Here is a 15,038-nt window from a genome sequence, read left to right as displayed (position 1 = left end):
ATTTAAAAGGACTCGGGCAGCCTCGGAACTTGCACCGCTTCCACATCCATGTCCCTCCCAGCTCCCGCTCCCAGCCTCGCTTCTCTCCCGGATCCCTGCAGCATCCATGACCCACGCGTGGAGCGACGGCCCGAGAGGGACCTGCGGGCGCGGGGGGAGGGTTACCTGCTGAGCCCGGGGGGGTGTCGGGCTTGCCGGAGCGCCGGGGCTGGCCCCCCGCCTCGCCGGGCAGGCGCCCGCTGGCTCCCCGCGCAGGAGACACCTTGAGCCTGAAGGGGAAGGAGGGAGGAACGGGCTTTGCTTTGGTTGTGGTTTTTTTTTCCTTCCTCCTTTTTCTCTCGCTTTTTTTTTTTTTTCCAATCGTTATTATTTTTTTAAGAAGTAGAAATCGCCGTAAGCTGCCTGGGCAGTGAATGCCCGTGACCACGGGGCTGCGGGGAGATGTTGCACAGCTTCTCGTCTCGCTGCAAAGTAAGTGCCCAAGGCAGAGCTGCGGTGCAAGGGCGAAGGAGCAGGGCCGGGGGGCACCCAGGGGCGCCCGGAGGAGGCGGGGGGGCTGGGGGGCGTGGGCTGCCCTCAAGTGCCTGGGGAGTCCCGTAGAGCTAAGGGGGTTTGCTGTGAACTGGTGTGGACAAGAGGGACCTGCCGGTCACCCTGGGGTGCTCACGGTGCTGGCCCCCAGCTCGGTGGGACTTTGCAAGAGCTGGAAGAGGAGGGGGCACAGGGACGCAGGGTTTAGCCCATGCAGGAGTCGTCCGTGCCCCCCCGGCAGCACTGGCCAGGTGGGACCAGGTGGGCTCTGGTTTACTGTGGTGGGCGCTGCGTAGGGAAACTCCTTCCCCGCCGGGCTGCAGCTCCCATCCCTCGGTGCTGGGAGGAGACGGGGGGGGGGGGGGGTCTGGAGATGCCCCGCACCAGTCCCCTGTCCCCCCTCCCTGTGGAGGCAGGGCAAGGAGGGGGAGGCTTTTCTCTTGCGAGCCTGACCCCCCCCCAGCCGCCTTTGCCAGGCGCGGAGCCCAAGGAGAAGCCGTGTCGGGTACCCTGTGAGACGGGTCCGTCGATGGGTCGGGCCCCCCCGCCGGTGAGCCCAGGCGGGCAGCGCCCCCCCGAGCAGGGCCCTGCGGGGCATGGAAGGGTCTCCCTTAGCTTCTCGGCAGCTCTTCTGGCCAAAGGAGTTTCTTTTTTTAATTATTTATTTACTCTGTATTATTTTTTGTAAGTGCTTCGATATTAACAGAGGAGGGCAGCAGAGAGAGGCGGCGGCGACATCCTTAAATAATTTTCATTTCTCAAAATCTGCCTTTTCCTCTCCTCTCTAAGTCCAGAGGAGAGATCCTTGGGGGGGTGGGAGGCACATCTGCACTGCAAATAAAAATAATAATTACAACCACCAATCAACCAACAACAACAAAAAGTTAACAGCTAAGAAAAAACACTTTAAATCAAGGACTTTGGAAATCAGAGATCACAGAAATTATACTATTAATAAGGAGGGGAAAAAAAAAAAAGAGGCAAGAAATCCAGCGACCATGGGCCAGCCTGGCTTCCTAGCGTGTACTTTGTGTTCTCTCTCCTTTTTCCCAAGGTAATTGCAGTCTGCCGAGAGGGAGTTAAATGGGATTAAAAGATCTGTGTAAGCAAAAGGACCCAGAAGAGAAGGAGGAAGGAGTGAGCCGTCCGGGCCAGGGGGTGTCTTTGACACAGCTGAGCCCCTTAGAGAGGCAGAGAACTGAGCTCCTGGGAAGGATGTACCCACAAACCGGCCTGTCCCCCTTTTTCTGATGGATTGCCGCAAAAATTGCCCGAAAGAGACAATGCACTAAACGTGATGGAGCCGGAATCAGAGCCGGTCTCCAGACTCAGAGCTACAGCAGCAGGCAGGGGGTGAGTACAAAGTCCGACTTCTCCCGGGCTGGGGAAGGGCATCCCGGGCGGGATGGGGGTGCCGGGGGGTCCCGGGAGGGCTGCGGGAGGGGAGCGCCGGCCTGAGCGGGGAGCTCCGCTCCCGGAGCCCCGGGATGGGGTGGGGGAAGACATTCCTTCTGCCAGGGGGTGATGTGAAAACTCCTGCGCTGGAGAGGAGAATGGACTGGGAGAAGGGAGGCCACGCTGGAGCAGGAGGCTGGGAATGGGGCTGGGGTGTGCGGGAAGGGGTGAGAGCCGGGGGCAGGAGGACCCCCCCCACCCACCCCGTTCCAACGCTCCGGGGAAAGGAGCCCCCAGCCCAGGAGCTGGTCCGGGGGTGGGCGCCGGCTGCACCCACGCGAGATGCAGGACGGGGCAGCTCGGCGCCCCGCTCCCCTCGCACGTCTCCGGGCACGGGCGGGGGCGGCTCCTCGGCTCTCCTGGGGGCGGGGGGGGGATGCTGCTCCTCGACCCCGTCCCGCGGGGACGTGGGGGCAGGAGTACCTGGAAGTCGGCGCCGCAGTCCTCCGGGAAGCGGTAGAGCCGTGGGGAGGGTGAGGCGCGGCCGGGGGGAGCCGGGTGCGGGGGGCACGTTCTTCGTGTGCCCCCGGGCACGCGCACAGACCCCTGTTTCCCCGTGGATGTACAGACGTGACCCACTGCAGCCCGCACCCCGCCCGTCCGCATTCACACGGCCGGGATCGGCTTTTCGATTCTCATTGTTAACTTCGCTGCTGCTGTGTTGTTATTTTCCCGGGGACCAGCAAAGGGTTAATCCCTCTGGTTGCGTTGTCGGATGTAACGAGGATTTACCGACACTCCCTTGGAAGGGCTGGGAGGCTTCTGCCTGGCAGCCGGAGAGTTGTGTACAGGATCCCTCTGCTGCTGCCAGCCTCAGCTGGGCTGTGAGATGGGGTGAAAGAGTGGGAACGGGGTGAGGGGACCTGGGGCGCCCCCCCGGCACCCCGAGGGTCACCCCGCTGCTCCCCCGCCCCGCAGCGGCCGGGCGGGATGTGCTGTTCCCTTTGGGGGCTCCCGGCCGGGGCCCTATGGGGAGAGACCAGACCCCTCCCGGGGTGCCAGCCGGCTCTGCTGGAGGCCCTGTGTGTGTGTTTATATACTCACAAAGACTGAATTTCAGTGCTTTTAGGTTTTTTTGCACAGACGTGGCTGCGGCATGTCTGGAGATGCTGGTAGCTGCAGCGTCTCCCAGTTGTGCCTTCTGAACGTCGGGCAGGGTGCAGAGCGTGCTGCCTGCGACCCTGTGAGGGTGGCTGCTTTCAGACCCAGAGAAGCCCAATGGGAACAGAGAGAGAAAGATCCGTTTGACAGACCAAGAGCAGCGCCACGTTGTAGCGAGGCGAAGGGCGCCGATGCTGGGGAGCCACTTGGCATGAGGCACAGTCGCGGCACAGAGCACCCACTCGTGAGCATGACGGAGAAGGTGATGGCAGTCATGCTACAGATGAGGACCGGGAGGTCCTGCTCGAGTCCCAGGGCAAACTGGACCCTGCTGAGGACAGGTTTAGGAAATGGGAACCCAGGAGAAGGCAGCGTGGCTGCCTGCTCACTGATCTAGATCTGGGTTTGTATCTCGGTGTCCCGGGCTAGCACCGCGTATGGCCTCATGGGTTTGAATGTTGCATTGCCATGAGAAATCTGTGCTTTGGTCTCTTCTGGTGACTCTGAACATGTGTGCCTTTTGTTCCCAGGATCTCCTCTGGCTTAAATACCTCACCAGCATGCTGCTGATCCGTTCCCTCCTCAGCAGAGGTCGCTTGCTACCCTTCACATTATCTCCCAATGGGCTTTTTTGGTGCTGGGTTTTGATTTGCTTGGCAGAGTGCTGTGCATCCTACCGTTTCCCGCAGCTGGATGTTCCTGTTGAGGCCATTAGTCTTGGAGAGGGTCCTCTGAGCCCAGAGCTGGCTTGTGCCTGGGTTCACCAGGCCACCCCTGTGCTGCCGAGTCTTTGTCAGGGCGGGTGAGGGTTGTGCTGCCTGAAGGCAGCTTGTAACAGGAACTTTCTGGTGCGTTCCCATGTGGCACTGGGGGTCCCGCTTGTCCCAGCGCTCCTGCAGCATCCTCCGGAGCAGGGCTGGTGGCTGAGGAGATGCCAGGCATGCAAGAGAGCCATGGACTGGAGCAGGAGGGCTGGCTCGTTGGGGAAGGAGAAGCAGTTGCAGAGTGTACCCAGGCCTTGTCCCCACTTGAGCAGGCAAAGCTTGTAAAACCAGAACGCAAAGTTTTACAGGCTCTGCAAGCTTAAAATACCCCTCTCGATCATTCCCATTGATGCATTTTCAGTGAATGCAGGTTCACTAAAGCACAGAAGAAGGTTTTGCATTCAGCTATTTATTGAGCACATGTTCAGACCGTAGCATTTGTGCAGTTCAGCTGTGGTGGTGCCACTTTGGCCTCTTCCAGCCCTGGTGCCACATGCTGGCTGTGGAGGAGAGTTGCTTGGTGCTCCTGGTGGCCTCCGACAGGAGCCTGCGTGCTGTCACAGTGCCATGGTGCTGGCCTAATGCTGTTCTGCGGCTGCCTGGCCCATGTGCTGGCTGAGAAAGCTGCACGCACAGTGGTACAGCACCCGCCTGGCACCACCAAGGTTTGTCAGCCCCTGGGAAGACATGAAAGGGCTGGAGGAAGGTACGACTCCTGTTTTAAGAGGAAAAGACCACTGCATGCAAGCCGGGCAGGTGATCTGGGCACAAATTATGGCACTGCTAGACAAAATCAGTAATGGGAGCAACAGGCAGTCAAGTGGTGTGTGTGTTCTGGGTGCCTTGGGGTAGAGAGGAGGCAATTGCACAGCTCCCAGGGCTCCAACTTTATTCCCTTTCTGCAGTGGGTTGAGGGGATAAAATTTGCCCTGCTTGAAAAGAGTGTTTATGGAGGTTACGTTACTGACTGAGGGTTGCCCAGGTCTAGTGGTGAGGGAGTTGTAGGAAATCTCTGACCAGAGGCGGGCAGACGGTATGGGGTTTTTCCCCCCCTCTTTCTTTGCCAATTTGTTGGGCCATAAGTAGAAATGATGGACGCTTACTGAAGTGCAAATGGAAACAATGGGGAATTCTATACGGCTCTGCCAAACCCCATTCACAAAATGAAGGAATGCAAAGGCGTTTGTTGGAAGGACAAAAAAGGAGTTAGATGACAGACCATGCTTAGCACTTCTGTTTGTCGAGGGCTCCAGTTACTAACTGAGAACACAAAGGCAAGGGCCAGTAGTGAGTGTTGTCACTTCACACAGCAATGAAGTCAAAAACCCAGACAGGCAAAGGGCGGTGAGCAAAGAGGAGACAGAGTAATGGGTTGTCAGGAAAGTTCCCCTGTTATGGAATGTTGCTGGGAGGTATCGGTGAGGGTATTTGAGGCATCACAGCTGTGTCAGTTTGGCATCTAGAGGTGAGGAAGCAGGTTGTCACCAGCAGGAGCTCAGAGGAGCTGGTTAGCTCTGGACCAGCTTTGTGCAATGAACACGCAAGCTCTAGCTCCCAGTAAGGAGGACAAGGACCAGTGGTTTGAAACCCGTCAGCCCGCTGTCTGCAGATAACAGCATAGACCTGTGAAAGAACAAGGCGCCAGGTGTCTGCAGGAGGGAGGGTTGGCCAGGCTGACACTTCACGTTCTGTCTACCGCAGATCTGCATTTCCCTCCTGGAGAAATCCTAAGGGGAGCTATAGGTGCTGGGGGAGCAAATACCAGCCCTTTAAGCATCCTGACTCTCCTTGTGCCTGGCTGATGTGCAGGCTTTCAGGAGAGCAAAGCTCCTTTGCAGGACTTGAGATCTGCTGCTGTACCGCTGCCGGAGCTGGGGTCCCTCCTCTGTGAACGCCCCCCGCTCAGCAGGCCCCCGTGGGTTGCTCTTTCACTACCAGGGGCATCCTCCGAAGGAAAGCAGCAGCTTTGTCTGTGCCACATTGCCAAAGCCCTGAGATAAACCTTTACAGGCACAGCACTAAGGGTGTTTTTGTCCTGCATTGAGATTAGATTTGGCAGAAATGGAGCCAGAGAAACCCTAGAAATTTCCGGGTTTGCATGCATGCTCCAAACTCTGGGGCAGGGTGGAGGAATTCAGACATTCCTGCTCAGGATCACCGTGAGGATGGGTTGGAGTCTGGCCTAGAGAGTTTCCCACCCTCGGGAGTTTCCCCATTTGGGCTACTGGAATCTCCAGTAATAACAGTGAGACAATCTTTGAAACCTTTGGCTTCGAGCTGCGCTCAGCGTGCTGTTAGCTAGAGCTCAGGTGGCCGCAGTGATGTCCCAGTTCAGCTTCTCCCCTTATGACTGTGTCTGCAATGAATTCCTCATTGTCATCTGAAAATCTATTTTGATGAACATGTACCTAGGGACAGTGGGTTGAATTCTGGATGTCTTGTGTACTAGATGCTGGGTGATATTCTGGGGGAGCTTTTTTGAACATTAAAATCATGTAGAGGGGTGCTGAATTTCATTCTTCCCTACTTAATACTGACAGTTTATAGATCACTCTTAGACTTCTCAGTATTTTTAAATGACCATGGAAATGTATCTATCTGGGCTGTACCTGCTTGTCTGCTTTCCCCTTGTTCTTAAAGATGTAGATGCTGAGTGGGGGTTAAATGAATACCATTTCAGTAACTGCCCTTAGCCTGTTGGGGAGAGCATGTGGACGCCACAGCACCTGCATACACCACACAAAATCTTTGACTGGAGGTGTGAGCTGATAGCTGGCTTATGCTGCAGAAAAGGTCCAGCAAAGGATGATACAGGGTTGATATGGGCACATCTACATAATCATATGTTTCCATCACTCTCTCCAAAAACTGAGGGTGAGAGGAGAAATACCATAGTTTCCAGGAGCCCTGAAAAGGGAGCCAAAGTCTGATCTGCAAAGGATGATACAAAATAAGATTTGTACCCCAAAAAGCTGGGAGCAGAATTGATGCCATGGTGCTTTTTAATACTCAGTATGTAGTCTGTGATTTTTGTTTCCTGTTGACTGTCAAAACTGCTTGGGAGTCTTATAAAATATCACCTCCAGACATGTGCAAAGGATTTTAAGCAACAAAGACATTTTCTCCTTTTAAGACACACTGTCTGATCTACAGCTAGAAATGTAGATTTGCTTTTCTTGAAAAGCAATTTTCAGCATCCAGCTGTCTTTTCTGGTCTTTTGGACAGAAAAAAAAATACATGCATCTGAATGGAGGAAAGTGGGGGGAATGGTTTTTCCACACTGCAAGAATGTTTGCAAATTCAAAGATATCTCCCCACCATAAATGAGGGAGAAAATAAAAATTAAATGCTGCTTTGAGCCCTTATAACATTTTCTTCAGCTTTAACCCAAGCAAACAACATGTCAAAATTGTTTGGACTTCTTTTTTTTAAGGCAGGGGCAAGTCTTTTAATTTAAAAAATCTGGAGTCATTCCAACCAATTCCAGAAATTGTGAAGTGGAGAATTAGCTGATCACAACTATTTTACAGATTGCTTCAGCTTTGTCAAACTTGCATTTTTTTGAGGATAATACCTGACCAAGTCTACCCTAGAGGCTATTGTCTTGCTCTTGTCCTTAGTTCAGTGTAGTGCTTTATCTTATTCCAGTGGCTGTCACATAGGAGCCGACACGTTCAGCAGGATTTTTCCTTTACTTTTGCCTTGAGGTTGCCGTGCTGAGCATGACTTTACTGGGGCAATAGCAGCAAGACATACTGCACAAGCCACCTGGAGGGACGATAACGCTTCTTTAGCCTCCAGGTTACAACTTGCCACGCTCAGGAGTCTGATCTTTCAGTGCTCAGTAAGAAGATGGCAAGTGAGTCTGGAAGCTGAAAACCCAGGGCACAGTTGGGCAATTGTATGTCAATTAGCAGGCATGATTTCATCAGGTCTCCAGTGATGCAAGTCACCATGTGCAGGGACCTCCTGCCTGTCCTGAAGCCCCAGCAGAAGTGGTGCCCAGATCTTCTGGTTGCTTTTTGCAGCATCCTCAGGATGTTCATTCTTGGCTGTTACCTGCATGCCTGTGGTCCTCACTGCGAAGTTGCTAAAATCACCGTTAAGGCTGAGAAGCCTCATTACCTGTCTTTGTGCTTCTGTGTTGTCCCTCTCTGTTGTCTCCTGCCTTGCACTTCTGGCACTGGTTAGTTCCTGTGGACTGATCACAGGAGTTGGCAAAAAGTAGTGAAGCAAAACTGACCTGTAGTCAGTAGCTTTGGTTTGCTGTAAAGGGAGTTTGTTTGCACTGGAAAACTTCTAAGGTTCCATCATACATATTCAGGGGCACTTCTTCACCTAGCAGCTATAGCAATGGGATACTCATTCTGGTATTCATAGACCCTATGCAATAAAATAAGTAAATGCCTTTATTTGGTACCTCTTGATAGAGTGTCTGCAGAAATCACTGGTTGTGGGATAAAGCTGAGATAAAGGCAAGGTGGGTTTGATACTGAGATAAAGGCAAGGTGGGTTTGATACTCTGTATAAGGAGGAAGATGTCCCTTTACTATTGGTACTCAAGCTACTTATGCAACCCTGTCACTGCAGAGTTGTAACGGAAAAAGAGCCTGTATTATAAAATTCTGCAATAATTAACAGCCCCATCAGTCACAGGTCTGCCATTTGGAAGCTCCTTTTGCTTTTTCCATTAAGTTGGTAAATTTTGCCAAAGTGTTTTTCTTCAGCGTTTTGGCTCTCGGCCCCACTCTCAACTCTGAGAGTATTGGCTGTGTGAGGGGTCCAGGAGCAGGGCTGAGGCCAGCTGGATCCCACGCTGCGCATTCGTCTCCTTTATAGCCCCGTCAGTGTCACTGGAATGAAATTACGTGCTGCATTTTCCCCTAAGGCTTGTTCCCCTCACTGTGTTGGTCAACTGATCTTGGAAGCGAATTTGGGTTGTGAGGGTACCCCTTCAAAAAATCTGGACTTAAGTTTGGTGTGTTGTGTGCACCAGCATTTGTACGTAGCTGTACAAATGGGATCCTCACCAGAGAAAAGGCGTTCTTGACGCTTGGGACTCCTGCTGCCCTCGGTGTCCATGTCATATTGGTCACACCCTTCCCCTCGTCTTCCCGTGCTCTCATCGGGCAGTCAAACCCAGCTGATGATACTCAGCAAGGTCTTTGCTTCATGCACACATGGAATTGAGTCTCTGCATCTTAAAATTTAATTGTTCCTGTACTCCTTCCCTTCCCACATCCTCTGACTGACCTGAGACAACAGCTCAGCCTGGTCTCAGCAGTGTCTGTAGCCTGACAGCTCTGCCCCCCGGGATGGGGTGGGCAGACAACCACCAAGCCCCCCCACTGGAGATCTCTTGGGCATAGTGAGCGTTTCCTGGTTAGCGTATGGTCGGCTATAGGGCATGGCGAAAGAATACCGTGATTTGGCTATCCAGAACTCCTGAAATGTGCAGCCCAGTGTCAGGGTAATGGAAACAGCAAAGAATGATGTGATTAATCTCATTTTGTTTCCCAGCCGATGCGCGGCCGCTCCAGTGTTTTGTCCCCTCAAGCCTTAAAATATTAGTTAGTGGCTGGGTTCCCGCATGGATTTTTACGTTTAAGGCCAGGTTTCCCCAAGGATGCGTAAATCACTGTGGTTTCATTTTAGCTGTGGGAAAGGGTCTCCTGCCCTGAGTGAGGATCTGGCCCAGGGTAATACATTCTCTCAGAGGATGCTTTCATGTGCTAAAGCTGAGGCTTGATGGCAGGGGAAGAGTGGTCTCTCATCCCACTGGACAAATTCTTTGTCTTTGTGGGATCTGAGGAGACGAGCAAGCTGCACTTTGGCATCGCTTTGCACACCCCAGCATTCGGGCTGGCTTGGTGAGGTGGAGGACAACCTGTGGATGTCCTGCGATGCTTGCTTCTGGCTGAGGACTTTCTGTAGTTTACATTCTTGTCTCCGTTCCCTCAGCAGCCCTTGTTGATCAAGCTGTTAAATATCATCTCTAGAAGATGAGGGAATTTAGTCTTCAAACTTTCCACTGACAGTTTTAAGTGAGCTTAACCAAGGAGTTTCCTATGTTCGTTATTTGGCTACAAGTCAAGGAAGTTGGTGGGGGAAGGGGGGGCTTCAGCTACATTTCTGGCAAAAGTTTTGCTCTCTGCTGCTGTTTTCAATGGCATTTCAAAGCTTAAAATTGAGCTAACAGAAAGGTTTGTCCGATTCCCTCTCAGGCATGAAAGGGTCTGCGAGAGCACTGTTCTCAGGAGTCTGCAGCTCTCATGCTTTCTGAAATTTCCTGCCATACCAAGCTAATGAAAAAGTTATTAGTGGCAACAGCACGGGGTGCCGAGTGGTTAGAAGCTGCTCCCATCTTTTACATCTGGGTGTAAAAAGAGGAATAGATCCATGTAGGATTTTGTATGTTTAGGATACTTTTTAAGCATTAGAACTCGGAATTCGTTGGCTGAGATGCAGGTGATATGTCGCTGCCTGTCAGCCCATTTTCCATCTATGTCCTCGTAGACATGCACATGCACTCCTGGCATGTCTTTTGACCTTCCGATTTTGAATTACTTCTCCATCCTCTTGCGTTTCTGATGTTCTGTCCTAGATGGAGCGAGTGCCAAAGAGCAGCAGCAGTAGCAAAGGGGCTGCTGACCTGGCGCTGATGACCCTGCATCTCAGAACACGGCTCCGGTCCTTGTTCAAGGCTTGATCAACAGCTCCTAATACCAGTGGGAAAGCAGACTACTGAATTCAGTGGGCTTTAGATGACTTTAAAGTAGCAAAATGAGATCTCAGTCAGAAGCAAGTGCGGTTCTGCTGAGCACTCGCTCTCCATTTTCCAGTGGACACTGCCACCAACTGCTAGACTTGTGATCAAGGAGAAGACCCTTAACAGGGGCAGGGTGGTGGTGGTGGTTAGTTTTTGTTAGTGATTTTGTAGAAACTAATTATTTTTTTTCTTTTCCAATTTTAGGGGATTCTGCTTTCTCTGGGCTGTATTATGTTTTACCTGGTTCCTGGGATTCACACAAGGAAATTCTGAAGGTAAATTACTTTTTTTTTTCTCTTCGCCCCGCCCCCGCCTCCTCTTTGAACCAAAGTAAAAGCTAAGTGCTTTGGTATCACTTTAGGACCATCAGTTAATAATGTCTGAGCCTACTGCACAGTCAGGTGCATTTATTGCTGATCATTGCAGTAATGATGATATAGATGATGCAGTTAACAGCTGGCAAAAGAACCAGCTTTTTGCAGGTGATTATGTGCCCCACAGGGTTTTCAGAAGTGCCTGCCTGTCTGGTAGAACTAGTGTGAACGAAGCACTTTGTGTCTAAAATGTCATTGGCATCCACCTGCACTTGTTAGGACTTAACTAGAAAGTGCCCCTTGAGGCTGGGGCATTAAGGAATTAAGCGTCTCTGGCAGACGGCTCTTTCCTTGACTTGAATGCAGCCCAGTCATGCCTCTGCAGGCACATAGGATGTTAGGCATACAGAAGTGATGGGAATTCTAAAAGTAAAAGCAAGTTTGAGGACTAAAAATCCCAGAGGAGTGGTTAATAGTAGAATGACTATGTCTGGTCCAGTCCCTGTGCTGTAAGGAAAGCATTCTATAGGGGTGTGATGAGACCCCTCCACCCTGCCTTTACACCCCTTCTCCAGGCATCGCCCCCCTAGTGCTGCTGGGGGCAGGACAAAATTGGGGTACAATAGTCAGTAGCCCCACAAGAGGAGATACAAAGCTTCAGAGTATACAAAGTAAAAAAAAAAAAGTAATCTTTTACAGTTGGTAGTGGGAGCTGAGCATCTCTGCAACATGTGTTTGTAAAGGAGATATCTCCTCTTAAAACAGCAACACCTCTTCCACATGGATGCTTTAGATAGATACGTGCTAGAACCGAACAGTTTCCTCTGCAATCAGTAGGCAGCAATAAGCGGACTAGCAGGCTCCAGGGCTCTCCTCTTAGCCTCTGAAACATGAAGGAAAAATAGAAAGTTGGTCAATGCTCAGCTGTAAGCCAGCCCACAAAGCACTTTTTACGTGGGGGGGAAATACATCCCTGCCATCAGCAATTTTGAAAAATGTAATATTTTCCAAATTCTGCTTCAATGCAAAAGAGGTGAACATCTGGCTGAATTACTTAGTCAAGCAGTTTTCAGAGCAAGTTTTATGTCAGCTCATAAAGAGGCAGAATAAATACTGTGTCTTGGCGTCCCTCTTTTCAAGCAGATTTTAATACGCTGTTTAGATTCATCTCTATCCATCGTTTTACTCCCATGATAATTACAGGATGGTGCCATGTCTTTTGTTACCGTCAGTCTAAAGGAAACTCTTGCTTTGCTTTTATTGCATTACCTTAGCATGGTACATAACTTCCCTCTGAGATACTTTCTTTGCAGTAAAAGACTTTTTTTAAAATCTTGCTTGGTTTCCTCGCAGTCAGAGACAGGCTGTTCTCCTGGGTACCAGAAAGGAAAAACTTTCAAGGAAGCTGTAAGGAAACGCTGGTGACTTGAGACTGTATTCTCGCTCAGGATTTTCAAACACAAGAGTTACAAAAGCAGTAAGAGCTTGTTCGTAGGTCTGTGTAAGGATGAAATGAAGCCAACACTGTGGGCTTTGGAAAACACAGTAGTTCTTACTGTAAGGCTTAGGGGTCTTCCTGTGCACTGGAAAATCAGGGAATGCAGAAGATGATTTTTCCATAAAAGAAAGATTGTGAGGTTAGTGAGTTCATCTGATGTGCACTGACTAAGGGTCTGGGCAGTAACTTTTGGAAATGTGGCATTTGTTCAACCCCATTTTAGCTGTAGGCATCGCATCTCAGCTGCTGGATTCTAGGAAGCTGCAAGTTATTTCTCTCCCACTTTTTGGCTTCTTTTTCCTATGAAGCTTTTTGCATGGGGAAAGGGGGAAGGAAAGAAAGAGTTGGGAAGGAAAGCCATAAAACATTTTATCCCCTCTTTCAGAGATGGTCATGTGGTTGTTCAGGAATCTCTGCATCTCACTTCATGCACAGAGTCTGCTAGAAAAGTTTTTCCCAGTTGCTCAAATGTTGCTACAGGAGTGTTGCAACTAGCTTTAAGGCACCTGGGACCAGGCAGCTCTAAGTGAACGTTTTTTTTTAAAATGTGTTTTGATGGAAAAATCTACAGAGGAAAAAATTTGAAGGGGAAAAAATGCTTTGCTAAACTTGGAGCTACTTAAGGAAGCCAAAATTACCTTGCATCCTGTCATCCCGGGGGATGTGTCCCACCAGCCCAGGACAGTCAGCATGGGATGGAGAGGCAGATGGGCTGGGTGCACAGGAGTCCTGAGCTGTGTGCCTGGACCTGGTGCTGGAAAATCCACATACATGTCCGGCATGAGGTCTCTCTTAATCAGGTTTTGCGTAGGCATCAAGAATTTGGCTCTACCTTATTGGGTTGTGAGGGAAAGGAGTGGTTGAGTTGTGATTTTTTCTTTTTTTAAGCACTGTTGGATGCAGCTGCTAACGAGGCAGTTGGCTTGGTATTGCAAACAGGAGCGGCATCCTCTGAGCAGGGAAACATCCTCGTGTCTTTGAAGAGCAGCTACCAGATGAATAGCTCCTGTGGTGTAAAGCATCTCTGCCTAGTAGAGACGCACCACTGTCTGTCTCTGGGAGAGAACCTAAAAATACATGTAGAAATTGGAAGCTGGAGTCTAGCTCCTAGTTTAAGTGGTAAATTTATTTCCTTAGGGCTAAATCCTGATGCCTTTGAAGTCTGTGGCAAGGGTCCCACTTAACTTCACTAAAGCCAGGCTTTGGCCTTTACTGTTTCGTGGGCTCTGGAGATTATCCAGTATGAAGATATTGCTGTGATTGCTCCATTCAGTGCAGAGAGGGGAAGCCTCCACCTCTGCTGTGCTGAGGGACAGCCCTGTTGGGCAGTATGGCAGAAAAACTGGGGGGGGGGGGGGGGGGCAAGGATTTCACAGTATGGGAGAAGCACTGTTATTAACACTTGCAGATGCTGTGCAGTAAATGATCCCCTCTGCCTAGAGTGGGAAAATTTCCATCCCCTTTCACATCTGACACAGCTTCTCCAGGGTAGTCTCTGCTAGGAAATGAGTCAAGCTGCCTTAAAAAAGGGAGGTGGAAATAAAGCTCAGCTCAGACAAAGTAAATATTGATTGACTTGTTCTTACATACAAAAATGGCCAAGGTTTTTGCCAAAGTCAAGGAACAGAGGTTTTGTCATTATTCTCTTCCCTTCCTAGCCAGCCACATTACAGACCTCAGACTGGCTTGAGTCTACGACCCTTATGGCCAATGCTGAGGATCTCTTTTAAATGCCAGTTCTCCAAATATTGGATATTGTGCTGAATATTCAATAGTTAAGGGTGAAAGAGACCAAATTCCAAGGCCCCTTTACAGGAGAAACTTGTTTTTTCTTTGGACAACCTTTGATTTACTTTTAATCTAGCAAAGCAGCAATCCCATGGTGTTAGCTGACGTGCAGCCATGATTGACACTGCTGTATTTCTGATTGTTAAATACTTACCTTGTGAGGTCAGCATCTGGGTTGTACAGCCCAGGCTAGCTTCCCGGAAGAGCACTTAAATACAAGAGTTAGCTGGTCATCGAGTAATGGGGATTGCATTTGGGCAGGGAAGAGGGAAGGAAATCCAGTTATCCTAGCTCATTTTCAGCAGCAGTGGTGTCATGGTAATCATTATAGCGTTACCTACGTGGTATAGATGGATAAAGGTAAGATCTTTTATTAGACAAAGTGATTGAGCTGGATCAAGAGAACAGGCTTTTGGGTGCATGAGCACCTTTGTCAGGTCTGGGCATGTTCACCTTTGCAGCTTTTCTCACATAGAACTCTGCATCTTCCCCACTGAAGTAGTTCAGCCGAGGCTGCTGCCAGCTGGCTCTGGTTCGTGTTGCTGTTGCCTGCTAATCTGCCTTGGACTCCAAGCTGTGTGTGACTCCTGTTAGACCTCAGGGCCAGAAACCAGAGGATTCTCCTTGTCTGTCCATTGCAGACTTCTCCTGGAGTTGATGGAGAAAGCTGTCTCTGGGCATCGGTCCCTCTCATTCTGGCTGGAGCAGGCACCTCGCCCCTAGGTGACAAACACTGGAGGCGAGTCTCACCTGCTCGGTGGCAGCCATACCTAATTTCTCAGCTCTTCACAAATCAAGTCTGGTTCCTTCAACCTAT

At 50.5% G+C, this 15,038-nt stretch overlaps 1 protein-coding gene across 2 annotated transcripts in view; it reads left to right on the top strand.

Annotated features, from left to right (window-relative positions):
* The first annotated feature begins 376 nt into the window (after nt 1–376).
* Nucleotides 377–15,038, top strand: part of COL27A1 (collagen type XXVII alpha 1 chain) — a 159,511-nt gene continuing 144,849 nt past the window's right edge. Inside the window, exons 1-3 of one of the 2 annotated variants that reach the window (XM_037400496.1) lie at nt 377–471; nt 1,586–1,884; nt 10,826–10,896. In XM_037400496.1, the coding sequence (XP_037256393.1) occupies nt 1,829–1,884; nt 10,826–10,896 (127 nt within the window). In that variant the 5' untranslated portion in view covers nt 377–471; nt 1,586–1,828. Of the gene's footprint in view, nt 472–1,320; nt 1,885–10,825; nt 10,897–15,038 lie in introns of those variants that run through there. The other variant, XM_037400497.1, reaches the window with a different exon arrangement.

This window comes from Falco rusticolus, chromosome 9 (genome assembly GCF_015220075.1).
Source record: "Falco rusticolus isolate bFalRus1 chromosome 9, bFalRus1.pri, whole genome shotgun sequence".
Lineage (NCBI taxonomy): Eukaryota > Metazoa > Chordata > Aves > Falconiformes > Falconidae > Falco > Falco rusticolus.
The sequence above is the reverse complement of the archived record's forward strand: the minus strand, read 5'-3'. Positions and strand labels throughout refer to the sequence as shown.